General features: G+C 40.3%; 1 protein-coding gene across 3 annotated transcripts in view; it reads left to right on the forward strand.

Moving 5' to 3' along the window:
* Positions 1 to 14,718, forward strand: part of SPSB4 (splA/ryanodine receptor domain and SOCS box containing 4) — a 129,779-nt gene that overhangs the window by 63,803 nt on the left and 51,258 nt on the right. For all 3 annotated transcript variants that reach the window (XM_057429128.1, XM_057429129.1, XM_057429127.1), the window contains one exon: positions 2,608 to 3,464. In XM_057429128.1, coding sequence (XP_057285111.1) covers positions 2,771 to 3,464 — 694 coding nt within the window. In that variant the 5' untranslated portion in view covers positions 2,608 to 2,770. The remainder of the gene's footprint in view (positions 1 to 2,607; positions 3,465 to 14,718) is intronic.

Below are 14,718 nucleotides of genomic sequence, written 5' to 3' on the forward strand. Positions count from 1 at the left end.
ACTGCCACGTCTCAAATGCATCAGTAAGTGTAGAACTTTGACACTGTTGTTTGGTCCTATGTCCATTCAGAGCTATTTGGCCAAATATTTCATGATATGTGACTTTGTGGTAATGTCAGAGTATGAAAAATGATCTAATCCTGTGATACAGAGTTTCAAACCTAAGTGGCTACTGAACACATCCCAGAGTAAAGGTACAGTTGTACATGTATCATGATAGTTACAATGATGCATTTTACTCCTCTCAGTTACTAATCCATCTGCTACCAATGCGTTTATGCCACGATTTGGGGTACATTAGGAAGAATGTCTGTGGGTTGCCAAGGGAGTCACTGCAGTGTTTATAATCTCCTGGTGATTTGCCAGGTAAATATTTGTGCCAAATTTATTTTTTCATGTGATCAGGAAATGATGCAGGAAGATGCACTGAGGACTTCCCTGGCCATCTCCCCTCAGTACTCTGACAGGAATGGGGCAATTGTCTTATGTTTTAATGAGGAAATTTTCCAAGACATGTAGAGCTAAATCTCATACAGAAATCACTGAGGTTCCCTTTGAACATCTCAAATTCCCCCTTTTCATACCCTTCTTTAAAGTGCAAATAATCAAGCACCTTTTTAAAAGGAGCTACCCAATCCCTGAGCATGTGTCATCCAGGAAAGCTTGCTTACCTGATGACATTTACTCCCTGTTGTTTCCCTGTGTGCATATTGCTATTTCATTTCCCCCATGGTTAGAATAAAGTATTGAAATTGCTTTGGTGGGCTAGAGTTGTCATTACATCTTTGAAACAACCTGTGAGTGCTTCTGCAATAGTGGAAATGGCATCAGCTTAAATGTAATTACTGTTTAAACTTTTGGATTCCTTTTACATGGTTTGGAAAGAAGGAAATGGGGACTGTTTGAGCTGATTGCACGTGGAGAGCTCCTGTGAATTGTTCTGAATCCTCATGCCAGAGTGATAAAAGGGGCTGTGGGGGCTTATGTTTAATTCTGATTTTTGAAGGTTAAACCCAAGTACAGAGGGGGTTGTTTGATACTGAGGTGTGTGCATGTACCCATGTGGGACCAAGGCACCGATAACTTAATCATCACATGGATTTGAAAATCAACTTTTGACTTTTGTCTTTTGGAAGGAAAACTGTCACATAACAGAGGTGTTCTTTCATTCTGTATTTAATACATCCAGAAAACACTTCACATGGTATTGGCCATTGTTAATAATACAAGGATCTAATTTGCTTCTAGAACATGTTGTGGATGGTAAATTTTACAGATGTTCTTTTTCCAGACTTCCCTTTTTATTTCCTTCCATTGTGAGTGCATGTTTCTTACTCATCAGCTTTCATAAATGATCTTTGCAATGGGAGAGTATATCTGGGGTAAGAGTTCTTAAAAAGGCAGAACAGGAACTTGGAACTTTAAAGTCTCTTTGTTGCAAGACAGCTATGTCCCTGTGTGCTGTTTGATGCTCTGTGAAGGAGTTGTTACCTATGTTCCTCACGCTTTTGAAAGTGTGATGATTTTTGCTGCTGCTTGAAACACTTCATCACAGAGTGGTTTTACTCTGATATATTCAAGTATCCCCAGACTTGGCACTTCTTTTTCTAGAAGGCAGAGGTATGTCTGCTGGCGCAGATACTCTCAGTGATCCCATGTCAGTCGTCTACTTGAGTTTATAGGACTTTGACTTCATTTTTACTCCTTTAGTACTTTGAGAGGTTCTTGTCTTCCTTTACACTCTACCCAAGCTCTAAAATATGAATGAATCTAGTTTGTCTGTGAAAGCACAGAAATAATAAATTTCAAAATCATGTATTCCCTTTAAATGTGTCTTACTGACCTTCTCATCAGTTGTATACTGAAATGTGGATTAGCCTGCTGTCCAGTAGCCTGAGGAACTTAACCAGTTGTAGTAGCTGCCCATTAGAAAAGTCTGCCAAACAACTGGAACTGCCATCCTTCTTTCTTCCTTCCATGGCTCCTCTTCCCTCATTCCCTCTTTTTTTTTCTTTTTTTTAAATTATTTTTATCTTTTTGTTAGCTCCTTTATAAAATATCTAAAGCTTAATGAATTTTTTAATTCAAGTACAGAATATGTTAAAACACTTAAAGTTTTCAGCCATTTGCTGTTGGCTGCAGTTGTTTGAATAATGGCACAGAAGCTGAAGCCCTTTGTTGCCAGGGCCCAGAGCAGAGAACAGCTGGAAATAAAAGGAGATTCTCACATAGTGCCTATTTCTAAGGCCATGAAACAAAAGCAGAAGTGAAAGTGAAACTGCAAGTTTATCACTGTTGCTGGGGAATAGCATACGCCTTCTTCAGGATCGCTGTGAACTTGGCCAGACAAAATAGGTGGAAGGGCAGAAGCTGGGGAATGTCTGCATCCTATTATGAATAGGAGGAAATGACTGTCTGCTCTCTGAATGATGGTGGGTTCAGTGTCCTGCTGGCAGGCTGGTTAGTGCTGTAGGATATGGAACAAAAAGTGGTGAATTGTCAGCTTTGGTGTTTATAATAACTGCTAGGTATGAAACAAAGTTCTTTAAAAATAGAGTTTTCTGTTGGCTTTCTTAAACTAACTGGAAACTTTCTGCTTTCTTTCAGGAGCATTTTCTTCTCTGATAACATTGCTGCTGAAGAGCTGTGAGCAGGAGAAGTAAATCCAGTCAGCTTGTCAGGTCACTGATGCGGTGTTAAAGTGCTTTCATGAGGTAACACTGGGCCAAAGTCAACTTTTCTTTCTCCTTTGTAAAGCTGCAGCCAAGCAATGGGCCAGAAAATCTCAGGGAGCATAAAGTCTGTGGATGTGAGGGAGCCCCCTTATAGACCTGTTAAGCGAGAGCTGAGAGGCCCGGATTTCTGCAAGCCAGCGCGCCTGGACATGCTGTTGGATATGCCCCCTGCCAAGCTGGAGGTCCAGTATAAACATGCTTGGAACAATGAAGATCGCTCCTTAAATATATTTGTAAAGGAAGATGATAAACTGACCTTTCACAGACACCCCGTTGCCCAAAGTACAGATTGCATCCGGGGCAAGGTCGGCTACACGAGAGGCCTCCACGTCTGGCAGATCCACTGGCCCACGAGGCAGCGGGGAACTCATGCTGTGGTAGGGGTCTCCACAGCTGAAGCTCCACTGCACTCGGTGGGATACACGTCGTTGGTTGGTAGCAATAGTGAGTCGTGGGGCTGGGATCTGGGACGCAACAAACTCTACCATAACTGTAAAAACCAGCCTGGGGTCACGTATCCTGTCTTTTTGGAACCAGATGAGTCTTTTGTACTCCCAGACTCCTTACTGGTGGTTTTGGATATGGATGAAGGGACGCTTAGCTTCATGGTAGATGGACAGTATCTTGGAGTGGCCTTCAGGGGACTAAAAGGGAAAAAACTTTATCCCATAGTCAGTGCAGTCTGGGGGCACTGTGAAATTACAATGAGATACATCAATGGACTTGACCGTAAGTGTTACCATGTTTCTTCATTACACTAACAACTTTTCCCGTGTAGGATTTTCTTTATCCTTTTGTTGTGAACAGGGTGTTCAGGGAGGGGAAGGAGTTGGCTGTGAGTACATTGCATCCCATAGTTACTGCCACAAGAAGTAACTATCAGTTATGTCTTGTAATGATTGGATTGTATCAAAATGCCTTCCCTTCTGGCAAGCAGAGTGCAAGAAATCTGTGTCCACAGAAAGTGAACAAGCTGAGAAAAAAAGATCTTGGGGAAACTTCCTGGCTGTGTTTAACAGTAAAATTCTTGTTTAATGGAGGATGTTTTAAATCTGTGGCTTTCAAATAGGATTTGTGGATTCTGTAAAAATTTCCTGTAGTAGTGGGAACTCTCCCATAAACATACTTGAGTTCAGGCCAGTAGGCTTTCTTTCCATAGCTGCCTTTCCAGGACCCTCAGAAGCAGCTGTGGATCCCCAGGAATCTGGGAGCTCAGGTCAAATACAGCTTTCAGCAGTTTTTGATAGCTCAATTCCTTAGTTAATTTCAGAAGGTGTTCTTTCAAAGGTACTTTGTTCTCCAGGAATACAGAGTTTTTTGTAAGCATTAGCTGGTTTTTGTCTAAAGGGGTAATATGAAATTAAATGGTGATGTAGTAAGGAGCAGTGTGTTGCTGTTGTGACCTTGAAATAGTAACCCACCAGAAAATGAGTTGCAGAGCTGTGTCTTGTCCAGTTCTTCTTACTGCTCAGGAAGACATGTGCTCTGCAAGGTCCATACAGACCGCAGCAGACATGTGGTTGTGCTTGGTCATCTACAGTTGGCTTATCGGCTGCTGTGAATGGGGAATGGAAGGCTGAATGAGGCAGTAAGGGGAACTTTGTTCTTTAAGACTATGTTAGCTGAACCATAGGAAGAATCATGAATATAAATACATAGATTTAACAAAAATAGATGATTGAACAAATTTTTTATGGTTTTGGGGCTTTATGAATGGAACTTGGTTTTGTAAGAAGAGAGTAATAGCATGTGTACAACCCCTGCCTTTCAGTTGGTGATTTCTAAAGGAATTTACTATTCTTCCCAATTGGGATTGGGTGGTCTGTTATTTCTGTCGGAAATTATCTGCTTATTATGCTACATCTGACATACAAAGTAGAAACCTAATTAAATAATTTGACCCTGTTGAAGATGTTTTTTGTTTTTTGTTTTTTTTTTCATAAACATCTGTAATAAGCACTGGGGGAAAGAATCTTTATCCACAGAAGCCCTGCAGGTTATTACAGCCAGATGCTAAATGGCAGCTTCCTGAGTGCTTTCGTAGGGGGGAGTTTGGGAGGACTCTTAAGTACTTTGCTATTTGCTGACAGCATTTTGTTTAGTTTCATTTTGGAGAGTGGGGGAGAGATACTTTTACAGGCTGAATATTTCTGTGCAAAACCAGGTTTCATAATGCTGGGAATATCTGTCAGACTAAGCAAAGTACAGCCTGGTCTACCACGTCCATACACGGAATTGTTCTGCATACTTTTTGTAACCTTCACAGGGCTGCTCTAGAAAGATGAAAACACAGGATGAGGATGTGAATGATATAAAATAAAAGTGGCGAAGTACAGGAGGATAGCTGTGGTCTGTGAGATGGCAGAGAGAGAAATTCCCATCCGGTTTCTCATGGGATAATTTTGCTGGAAGAGACAGGATGGTTTCCTAAATTATCCCTGAGAAAGTCAAAGTATTAATTTTTCTTCAGTGTGAACCCACGGCTAAAAGTAAACTTATAAACTAAACTTCTGTGTAAGCCTGGGTGTTAATCTGATCATGTGAAGAGGAAGTTTAAAGCCACTTTGCCGTGGGGCAGTTTGACATCCTGGAATCACATCATTTGTTATCTCATGTTCACTGGTGCGTTTTCTGCAACAAAAGCAGCGTTCAGGAAACCAAAGAAGCTTGTTTAGCTGGAGCTGTAAAGCAAACGCCTTGTCTGTTGAAAGGGTTTCAATCCAGCCAGCTTTTGTGTAGCAGCGCCGGTTTGGTTGTGGCACTCTCATAGCACTTAATATTGCAGGTTTTTATAATTGCTTGTTCCTGTGAAAATCAGAGTATATCTTGTGGACTGCGATGCTCATGTTACATTCACAGTTAAATATATCTGAACATACGTATGTGTGGGTTTTGTTCTTGTTTGCTTGCTTTTCAACCTCACAAATTCTCCTTTTCTCCTCCTATCCCCTTCCCTGGGAGTATCATGCTGCTGATTGCAGCTTTTAGTAGATCTGACGGTGGTAGGAACTCTAGCTTTCCTTGAAACTGTGCTGTCAAACAGTGAATTGTAACTTGCTATTTAGTGATTGATTGTTACTGCTCAGAATGCATACCACAGCTTGCAGTGGTTGTTTATATGGTGTCTTACAGGGCAAATGGAGACCTCGACCGCAGGGATTTCTAGTGTTTTCAATACTTGCTATTTAAATGGGAGACCTCCAAATACTTTAAAGGCCTGTGTATTTCAGTTGCCTGGCAAAGAGCAAAAGGCTTGCAGGAATGGAGGACTGAAAGGATCAAAAGATGGGCTTGTGCAGCTGCAGTGAACTTAAACATATGTTGTAGTGGTATAGAGATGATGCAGACTTTGAAGTATGTTAATTACTGCATAGATGGCAGAATCATAGAAGGATAAGGCTGCAGGTCAAAGATCAAGAACCTGCATGCCCTCCAGGCTCTGGATATTGTGCCTAGAATAATGCTGTAATTAAAATCAATCGCAGTTCTTCCAGCTGCATGTGGTACCCAGAGCATTCTGTTTCAGAAGCTACTTCAAGCATCACATGCTGATGTGCTGTGACTTTCAAAAGATGGATTCTCTCTCACATTTGAGAGACTCAGAGTTGCAAATACTTGTCATGGCTTGTGGGGGAAGGCAGAGGGGCAGGATGGAGAGTGCTCATCAGAAGCACAGTGATTTTTTTTTCCCTAGGACAAACTTCTTTGATCAAATACAATCAGTATTTACCACATTGATATTTGGCCAGTGCCTGTTGCACGGAATTTTACATCAGACATCTGCCCATTGCCTATTGCAATAATGAAACCCCCCAAATACAAATGTAGTATATGTTATTTTTCAGGTACTCTTTTCATCAGGGTATGTGGGTGTTTAAAAAAAAGCTGGGCTATCTATAGCTGTTGTCTGATGAGGAGTCCTGAGGACTCTTTTGTAGACTGAAGCAGAGAAATAGCAAAGTACTTTTGTATAAACATACATTGCAGAATTGCAGATCATGGCTGATACATCAGTATTTGTGTGTTTAAATGAAGGGGTGGGAAAACAATGTAACAGTGTGTGGTAGAAAACTTGGTCATTGAGTAGGTGAGTTGAAGGCAGTGATTTATATTGATCCTTAAAAGTACCTGACAGAATAGTCAATAATTTGACTTCTGGAAGTCAAAATGCTTTTTATGAGCATACATTACAGGTCCAGCTCTACCCTGTTCTGAATCAGTGTGAAAGAGCAAAGCAGATGGTCTGTGTTCTGTATATAATATCAATAGGTGATCCATAGACATAACATTTGATAATGTTGCTGTGGCTGCCGCTGCATCTGCAGCCCACCAGGAAGAAGCCTTTGGCTTGTTCTGTGTCACAATATAGGGAAGGAGGAAAGGGAGCTCAGGGCACATCCCCTCTGCTTGCTGATACAGCTGCAGGAGTTTTGGGATGTGGATTTGCTCAAAGCTTTTGCTCTTAGCCTTGTAGAACACTGCAGCTTAACCCTTGAATCACTTTCAGACCTTAGGTTGCATATATCTAATGTTGTGAAGTAAGGATATTTCTATACTAAAATAAAAACTTCAGAGATACGGAGCTAAGCACAACTTCTTTCCTCTTTCCTATGGTTTTCAGTTTATTTGCATTGTTCTATATCTAACATACCACAAATGCTAATAGCAAATACGGACTTTTCCCCTTGGGAGGCCTTTTCACCATTAAGAGATCTAAGTCAAAACTGCAGAACTGTTAACTGCCAGGAGAAATACATAATCTCTCATTAGACTCTGAGTTTTCCCCCAAATGGTTATCAGTGAAAACTTTTAGATGGGTATGTTTTTTGTTTATCTAAACCTGTTTGTTACATGCTGTTTGTGCGATACATTACTCTGGAGGTTGCAATGGGAATAATGTATTCTGAAAATCCAGTATTGCTAAACCTTGGGAAGAATTTTCCCTATAGACATGCAATCAGAGGGTGAAGCGGTAGTAATTAAGCAACTAGGACTGTGAAGAAGGAATCTTTAGCTTTTGAGATAATTTAACAGGAAGCAGCATTTTCAGTTCCTACTTTAGGAATCAGCTCATGGTTGGTTTTTTTGCTTTCCTCCACATGCACCCCCCTTCCCTGGGTTAAGTGCATTTCTTGTCCTTGAATCTTCATTTGTTGACACTTTAATTTTCAGCCTTTTCTTAGCAGGTTGAAACTACCACATTGTCAGTAGAATATGCCACTTGGTTAAGTGACTTTTTGCCCCGGCCACCTCTTGCCCCTTCCTTGCCCCTGCATTACATCTCCCTCAGGAACTCTTATTTTCTACAACCCTTTTGCTTCTTTGCTCCTTTCCCCAGCTCAGTTTCTCCTCTTTGGTGTTACCATACTCTGAGTAATAATAAATTCTTGCCCTCCTCATCTCTAACTTCAGGTAGGGCAGTCTGTTACTTAAAACATCAGAACATTTGGTGCAGTGTTACTCTTCCAGTGTAAGAACATTGTAGATTTAAGGGTGTGACGTTAGCTGTAATGGTGAATGGTCTTTGTAATGTCTTTTTGGGTGAATGTTGACTATTTTTTCATTTGTGTAAATTAATTGTAGTCATGCAGAGAACCATATGATTACCTCATGTTGGTAGCAAATAGCTGCTTATGAAAGTATGTAGTTAGAAAGATCTTCAGTTCCAACACTTGTAAGATTAGCCTTGTCTTGTTTTATACAACTTTGATCTCTGAAGACTTCCAGCAACAGAGACTCTTCAGGCAATCTAAGGCACTCATCAGCTTCATAGATAACAGGCTTTATTCCCCCTGCCCTCCCCTTACAACCCAGTCTAGTTTGTTTATTTAACAGGGAATCTAGTTATTGTTGGCCTAAAACATAAGGAAGTGCTGGCGTACTCTTATTTTAAATTCAATAACTCCTAAGGCTAAGAGCACAGCTGTGTTATGGTGTATTTGCATCCTGTTATACCTATGCTTTTTCTTCCCACTCTGATTCATAGTGAGGTTGTGGCAACTGCCAAATCTGACAGTTTTAAGGAAAAAACATATGTTGCTGTGTTCTGATCATGTTTCCACTGATTTCCTATGTATCCTGTTTGTAAGACATAAGAACCTTGAAAAGCAACGACTACATCTTTGTTCTAATAGGTAAAATGAGTGGTGTTATCTAAAGTTAGTCTTTGAATATCAAATTTTTCACTCTAAAATAGAAATTTGATAGCCTGGCTTAATCCTTTTATGAATTTGCTCTAGCTATGATGCCAGAATTGCTCAGCAATGTGAACCGAGTCTCACAGGTTTGCATTAGAATTCAGAATTTGTAAAGGGTGTTTGGTTTTGCATTTGTGTTATTGCTGTTGGACATTGTACAATGTAAATCCAAGTTTCAGTGCAAATAACGATGCTTCTGCAGTACGCTATTCGGTGATATTTTGTTGCCAAAAATGCATGGGCTATGTCCATTTTGACTGTGATTTCATATAAGCTTCCTTGTAAGTTACTTTTCTCCTTAAGATACTACTTTATTTGTGTGTCTAGCCATGGGTGTTTCTTCTCTAATAAAAGGCTGTTTATGCAGATGGCTTCTTTTTGATTCCCTTAAAAACAGTGTATCCTCTCTATTAGGAGAAGGAGATAGCAGCCTAATTCCTAGTTTGGGCTCAGAGCAAACTCCACTTAGATAAATATGAGAAGACTCTGCTCTTCCTGGAGCATTTATGTATGAGTGTTCATATTATGGCAAAATCCATATTTTAATGGAAATTGACAGGCAATGTGCCTGAAAACAAGCATGTCCAGAGAAGCTGCAGATGGTTTCACTGACAGTAGTGCTGGTGCTGTCTACCTCCCTGTGTAAATGAAGGGAGAGCTGACCTAGAAGTAGCACTGTGTTAAAATGATGCTGAGGCTGTGAAGTCAAAACACTCAGAACCTGGCAAGTGGCAGAATGGGATTTGCTTTTTTGCAGCTGTAATCCTGAGCTTGGCAGCCTTCAACTGTGCTGTGTCCCACTTTCTCCCATGTAGTGTTTCACTCTGGTAAAAGGTGGTGAGTTCTGCTGCAAGTCATCCTTTTGTATTCCTTTTCTGCCAGTCATTTTCCCCTTGAAGCTTTTCTCCCCAGTCCTCTGTGTCTGTAAGCTCTTGTGTTTTTGTAGTTTTCCCAGGGTAGCCAGTGAAGAAACCTGACAGAGTGTGACGGTCCTTGTGTCCTCGGGTTCAGTTTTGTTTCCTTTTGAAGATAACAAATGGAAAGTCCTGCCAGTGAGGACAGGACTGGATCAAAGCTCCCCCTCGTCTTGTTTCATTTGTGTATATACAGAGAACTTAAGTCTTTCACTTTAAACTGTTTTGGGCTGGGACTGATGATCAGATCTGTCTTCAGGCCTGTTATCAAGCCTGACTTGTGCTGAAAAACCTCCAACACTAGAACTAGTGCAAGATGAGGCATTTCAGTCTTCCATGCTAAAACATGGGGTTGAGGCAGGGGAGATACTACTTTAGAAGTTACTGGCACAGTTGAACTTGATGTACAAGAGCTATGAGCATTCTTTCAGTTATTAAAACATTTTAGAGTATTAGTTGGTGGTGAAATGCAGCCGATAAAATGACACTCCTAAGAGGATTTCTGTTGGTAATTTGAAACAAACCGAGCATTTCATATAGCTGCTTGTGTGTGCATTGACCAGGATTCTGCATGACTGGTTTGGAGTTGGCACATCTTCAGCATTGGTGCTAGTGGCTGTTGCAGTGGGAAGATTATTCACTAGGAGCATTGGATAGAATGTTGGTAATGCATGTTCAGAGCAGGCAGGCGAGTGTTATTTACTTCAGATCAGTTAGTTAAAGCTGTACCTGTATTTTCCATGGGCGTGCCTAAGAAAACACAGATTTTGCAGATCTGTCCAACTTGTATAACGATAATGATAGAAGAGTCTCTCCCTGCCTTATGTGAACATTTCTTTCTGATGGTGATGAACTTCCAGACCTGCCATATCTTCAGTATGAAACCAAAATGCATTTTGAGCAGGGGAGTAGGTAACATGAACAAAAGGTCATTTTTGTTTGAGATGCACACTTGCATTTTCTCCCAGCAGACAGTGATTTCTGTAGCATGCTGCATCCTTGTGCAAATGGGAATTCATGTCTGTATGTATTGTGTGGGTTTGAAATTTAAAGACAGCATGCTTCTGCTTTTCAACAGAAAGTCACTATAAATGTTTAATAATACTCTTCTTGAGTATACCACATATTCGTCCGCCTGTTCAGTATGCCACTTGAATAGGCCACCAAGGCTTCATACACCACCTTGAAGCTAAAAATTTGCTTCCTCTTCTCTCTGGTTTCAGCAAGCTTAACAGCTACAGTATATTTAACCAAGAAAATTGATTAGTTTCTTTTATATCCTGGTGCTTTTCCTCATTTCTTGTAGTCTTTGCCTTTTATTGTTTGGCGTTAATCTTAAGCCTGTAGAGCTTGTAGTTGCACTCAAAAAATCCATTCTTCTGTCCATCAAAACAAAACAAAGTGTAGGGTTATATTAGTACCCCATTCTGCAAATGCTTTGTTTCCGAATAATTCACATTAATTGAAGTAAGCTGTTTGGAGAGGATTTTAAAAAATGAATTCTCTATAAAGGTTAAAATAATTTTTCAAGGCTTAGGAATTAGGGTTTTTTTTAAGCACTTAATGTTTGTGGTTTTTTTTTTTTAAATAACAAGCCTTAATTTTAAAGCTGGCATAAGTATTGTGAAAATAATCTTCTCCCTGAATGAAGAACTTCTCCCCAGTAAATTGCCTCTGGTGAAATGCATCATCCAGCCATGGGCACCAGATCAGAGCCTGTTGCCCAAACAAAGGCAGCCCAGCAGTGTGCTTGCAGTTGTGTATCTTCAGAGAAAGTTTCTCTTCCATACTTCCTTTGTAAACTTTTATACTCCTAGCATTATTAACTGCCACAGTGCTTCATCAGCATTCGTGCTTAAAAACTTGTAAAGTTTTGGCATCGATGGCATCAAAGGCTGCCGCTTCTTATGAAGCTAGCTCTGTTACAGTGAGTGACCTGGGTTGGGCTGGACTAGAATGTGTGCATCGGCTTCTGAAGAAATGCCAATTAGTTTCTTGGTTCATACTGAGTTTCATTGCACTGGAAGGTCGCCTCATCATGTATGTGGCCTCACTGTGCCTTTGTTATTTTAACTAGAAGCAATTGCTTTAATGTGCTGCGCATGGTTGTAGCCATGACTACATTACCACTCCATGCATGCTTGCCATATGTGTAAACAACTTGCTGATTTTAGTGGTATGACCTATTGGCCTCTGCCTGTATAAACAAATGAAGGTCAAAGTTCAGAGAGAGATCAGAGGGGAAACTTTAAACATCCTGCAAAATCTGCAGTCCATTAAGTGTACCTTAGGGTTTGGTTACAGCCAATCCTTTTGTGCTTCTAAGTAATTTGTTCATGACACATCTGGGAAAGGAGGAGAGCTTCACCTGGAGCATGGAGACCTCAGGGAACATAATTGCATTGGTCTGATGTTAAGAAACCAGCCTCAGTGGTATTTTTCTGTTTTGAGAGGGTAACTAATGCTAACACACAAGCTTTACTTGTAATCTAGTTTTCGTTTAGAATGAGATTTAAATGTTAAAGTTGTGTGGACAAGCCATAGGAAAAAGGGCTGTGGTGTGCAAAGAATGAACAATATCATGAGAAGCAGATGACCCACAGGCAACAGAATGAAATACGTGTCAAGGGAGGAGGAGAAGCAAGAGGTAAAGTGAGAAATGCCAGCAAGATATAGGAAGATATATTTGAAAGAACAAATGTAAAGAAGGTGCTAGGATTCAAGAGGAAGAGAGGAGGCAGAGAAATCCAGTAAGAGGGTTGAAAAAGGAAAGATGCTGAGATTTTGACAGAATATTCTTCATATACCAGATCTAGTATTCTCTGAAAGTATTTTATTAACTTCCAGGTATAACTGATCACCGGAAGGAAGTTCAGGGTATTCTATTAATTTCATTGGCCAAGAATAAAGCAGAAGCTAAATCATCTGTGAGGCACATGTTTTCAAAGTCCAGCATGTAACTTGATGTGCTTGAAATACTGGAGTTAGAGCTTTTATTATCATCCTGGACAACATTTTTGAAGTGAAACTGATAAAACTTGCAGCATGAACAATGCTAGCATTTGTATGCAAACAGCAGCTTCCCAAATCACTTATGCAGAGGAACTTCCAGGCTTCCTCTGGCCCATTTTTTCAAGTGCCCTTAATACATAATTCTTATATAAGCTATAATATTAAGATATTAATGAAAGTAAGTTTGTCTTTAAAACAGAGTGGGGACGGAACAAAGGAAAATGGCGGTTTGGACTTTGATGCCTTCAGCAGCTTCTCTGGCTGTGGAGCAGCAGAAGTTCTATACTGGTGTTCCTTACCCCTGTACTGCTGCTCTGGATGTCTAGGCTCTGGTGTGGACCTGAGGCACTGGATGTGAGAAGCTACTTGTTTAGGGGTGTATATGAAGTGGTGCACACATGAATAGCTCATGAGGGAAAGCTCTGCTGAGAGGGAGTTGCAGCAGAAGTTGGCTAGAGATAGACTGTTTCCAAAAGTGTGCCTTTTTGGCATGGTGGTGTGAGGTGGGTGTCTGTCTGCTCAGAGGGGCCTTCCCTGCCATGTTTTGCTGTTGTTGCTAGAGATTTTCCATTGGGGAATAGAGTGTTGTGGAAGTAGCCCATCATTTTGTGTATAGTGCTACTTGCAGAGCAAGAATAGCCATGACATGATGTTGTTGTGACCAATAGGTTCTCCAGCAACCCCCTTGAACGTGCTGGTCAGCAATTCTCAGAGCTCCAAGTAATTTCCCATCAGAATAGTTGACTGTAACCACTGTCTGCTTTCTGTTCTCCAGATTCCTGTGTTCATGCAAAATTCCTTATAATACAAGTGTGTGAAACACAAATAAACATAAAACCTAAAAATCACTTTTGCCATAGTACACTAGATCACTTATTCCCCATTATTCTGAATTTGTGTCATTTTGGTTTAACAGAAATTCACTTTAAGTAGTACCTGTTTAATTTATAAGACATATTAATAAACAGTTACAGTAAGCATGTTACATTAAATAAGGAAGAGATTTGCTTTCCTAGGTAGACAATAACAAAACACTGTGTCTGGCAAGGATGTCAGTTGTCCTTTGTATACTTTGTAAAGGACAACTTCCTTGCAAATGTAAATATTCAGAACTCTGTATTAGCTTTACCATTAAGCGATATTTATGCATGTACATTTTCACAGATCCTAACTGACCCATAGATAGAATTCTGATTTTAAGGATTCTTGGTAATGGCATGAAGCTAAAGTTCTTTGCAGGTAGATGATGACTACTATATGAAAGTAGAAAAAGCATGCTAATAATCCTTAGGCAAGAAGGAGTTGAATTAACATTTTGTACACTTGTTTGGTTTTACATCATTGACTTCTGATAACAATGTTGTTATTTGCTGGTTTTCCCCTGTTGGTTGCCCTTTTATAAACATGATAAGCTGCAGATCCAAACCTCATTAATTTTAATGTCTTCTAGGTACAGTCTCTCCCCAGTGCACAATTGCCTTTGCAGTGTTAATGTTTGAAAGAGATTTGGCTTTTGAAGTAGAGCTTTTGGCTGACTTTACATGGTTAGTATTTTAAGTAATAGATGAGAGTAGGTTTGATAGGAACTGACCTGCTCTTAGAGCAGATGAAAATGGTAATCAAAAGCTCTCTAAACTTGGAAAGTTGCTCAGTACTAAGAAACACCACCACCACCCCCCCCCTTCATGTAACCAAAATGAGAGCACACATGAAGTGTAAAAAAAAATCCTTGTTTTTCAAGCTCTTAGGATTAAGATTTTGAGCCCAAAAGGCAGATGGTAAATCCATTACCCGATGCCAGTGTTCAGATGTTCTGTGGAGTTGGGTAATGCTGTGTGCTTGTCTGAAACCCACAGCCTC

The sequence above is a fragment of the Pezoporus wallicus genome, unplaced genomic scaffold, assembly GCF_028554395.1.
Source record: "Pezoporus wallicus isolate ANWC-B61680 ecotype Strahan unplaced genomic scaffold, APGP_CSIRO_Pwel_v1 contig_593, whole genome shotgun sequence".
Classification (NCBI taxonomy): Eukaryota; Metazoa; Chordata; class Aves; order Psittaciformes; family Psittacidae; genus Pezoporus; species Pezoporus wallicus.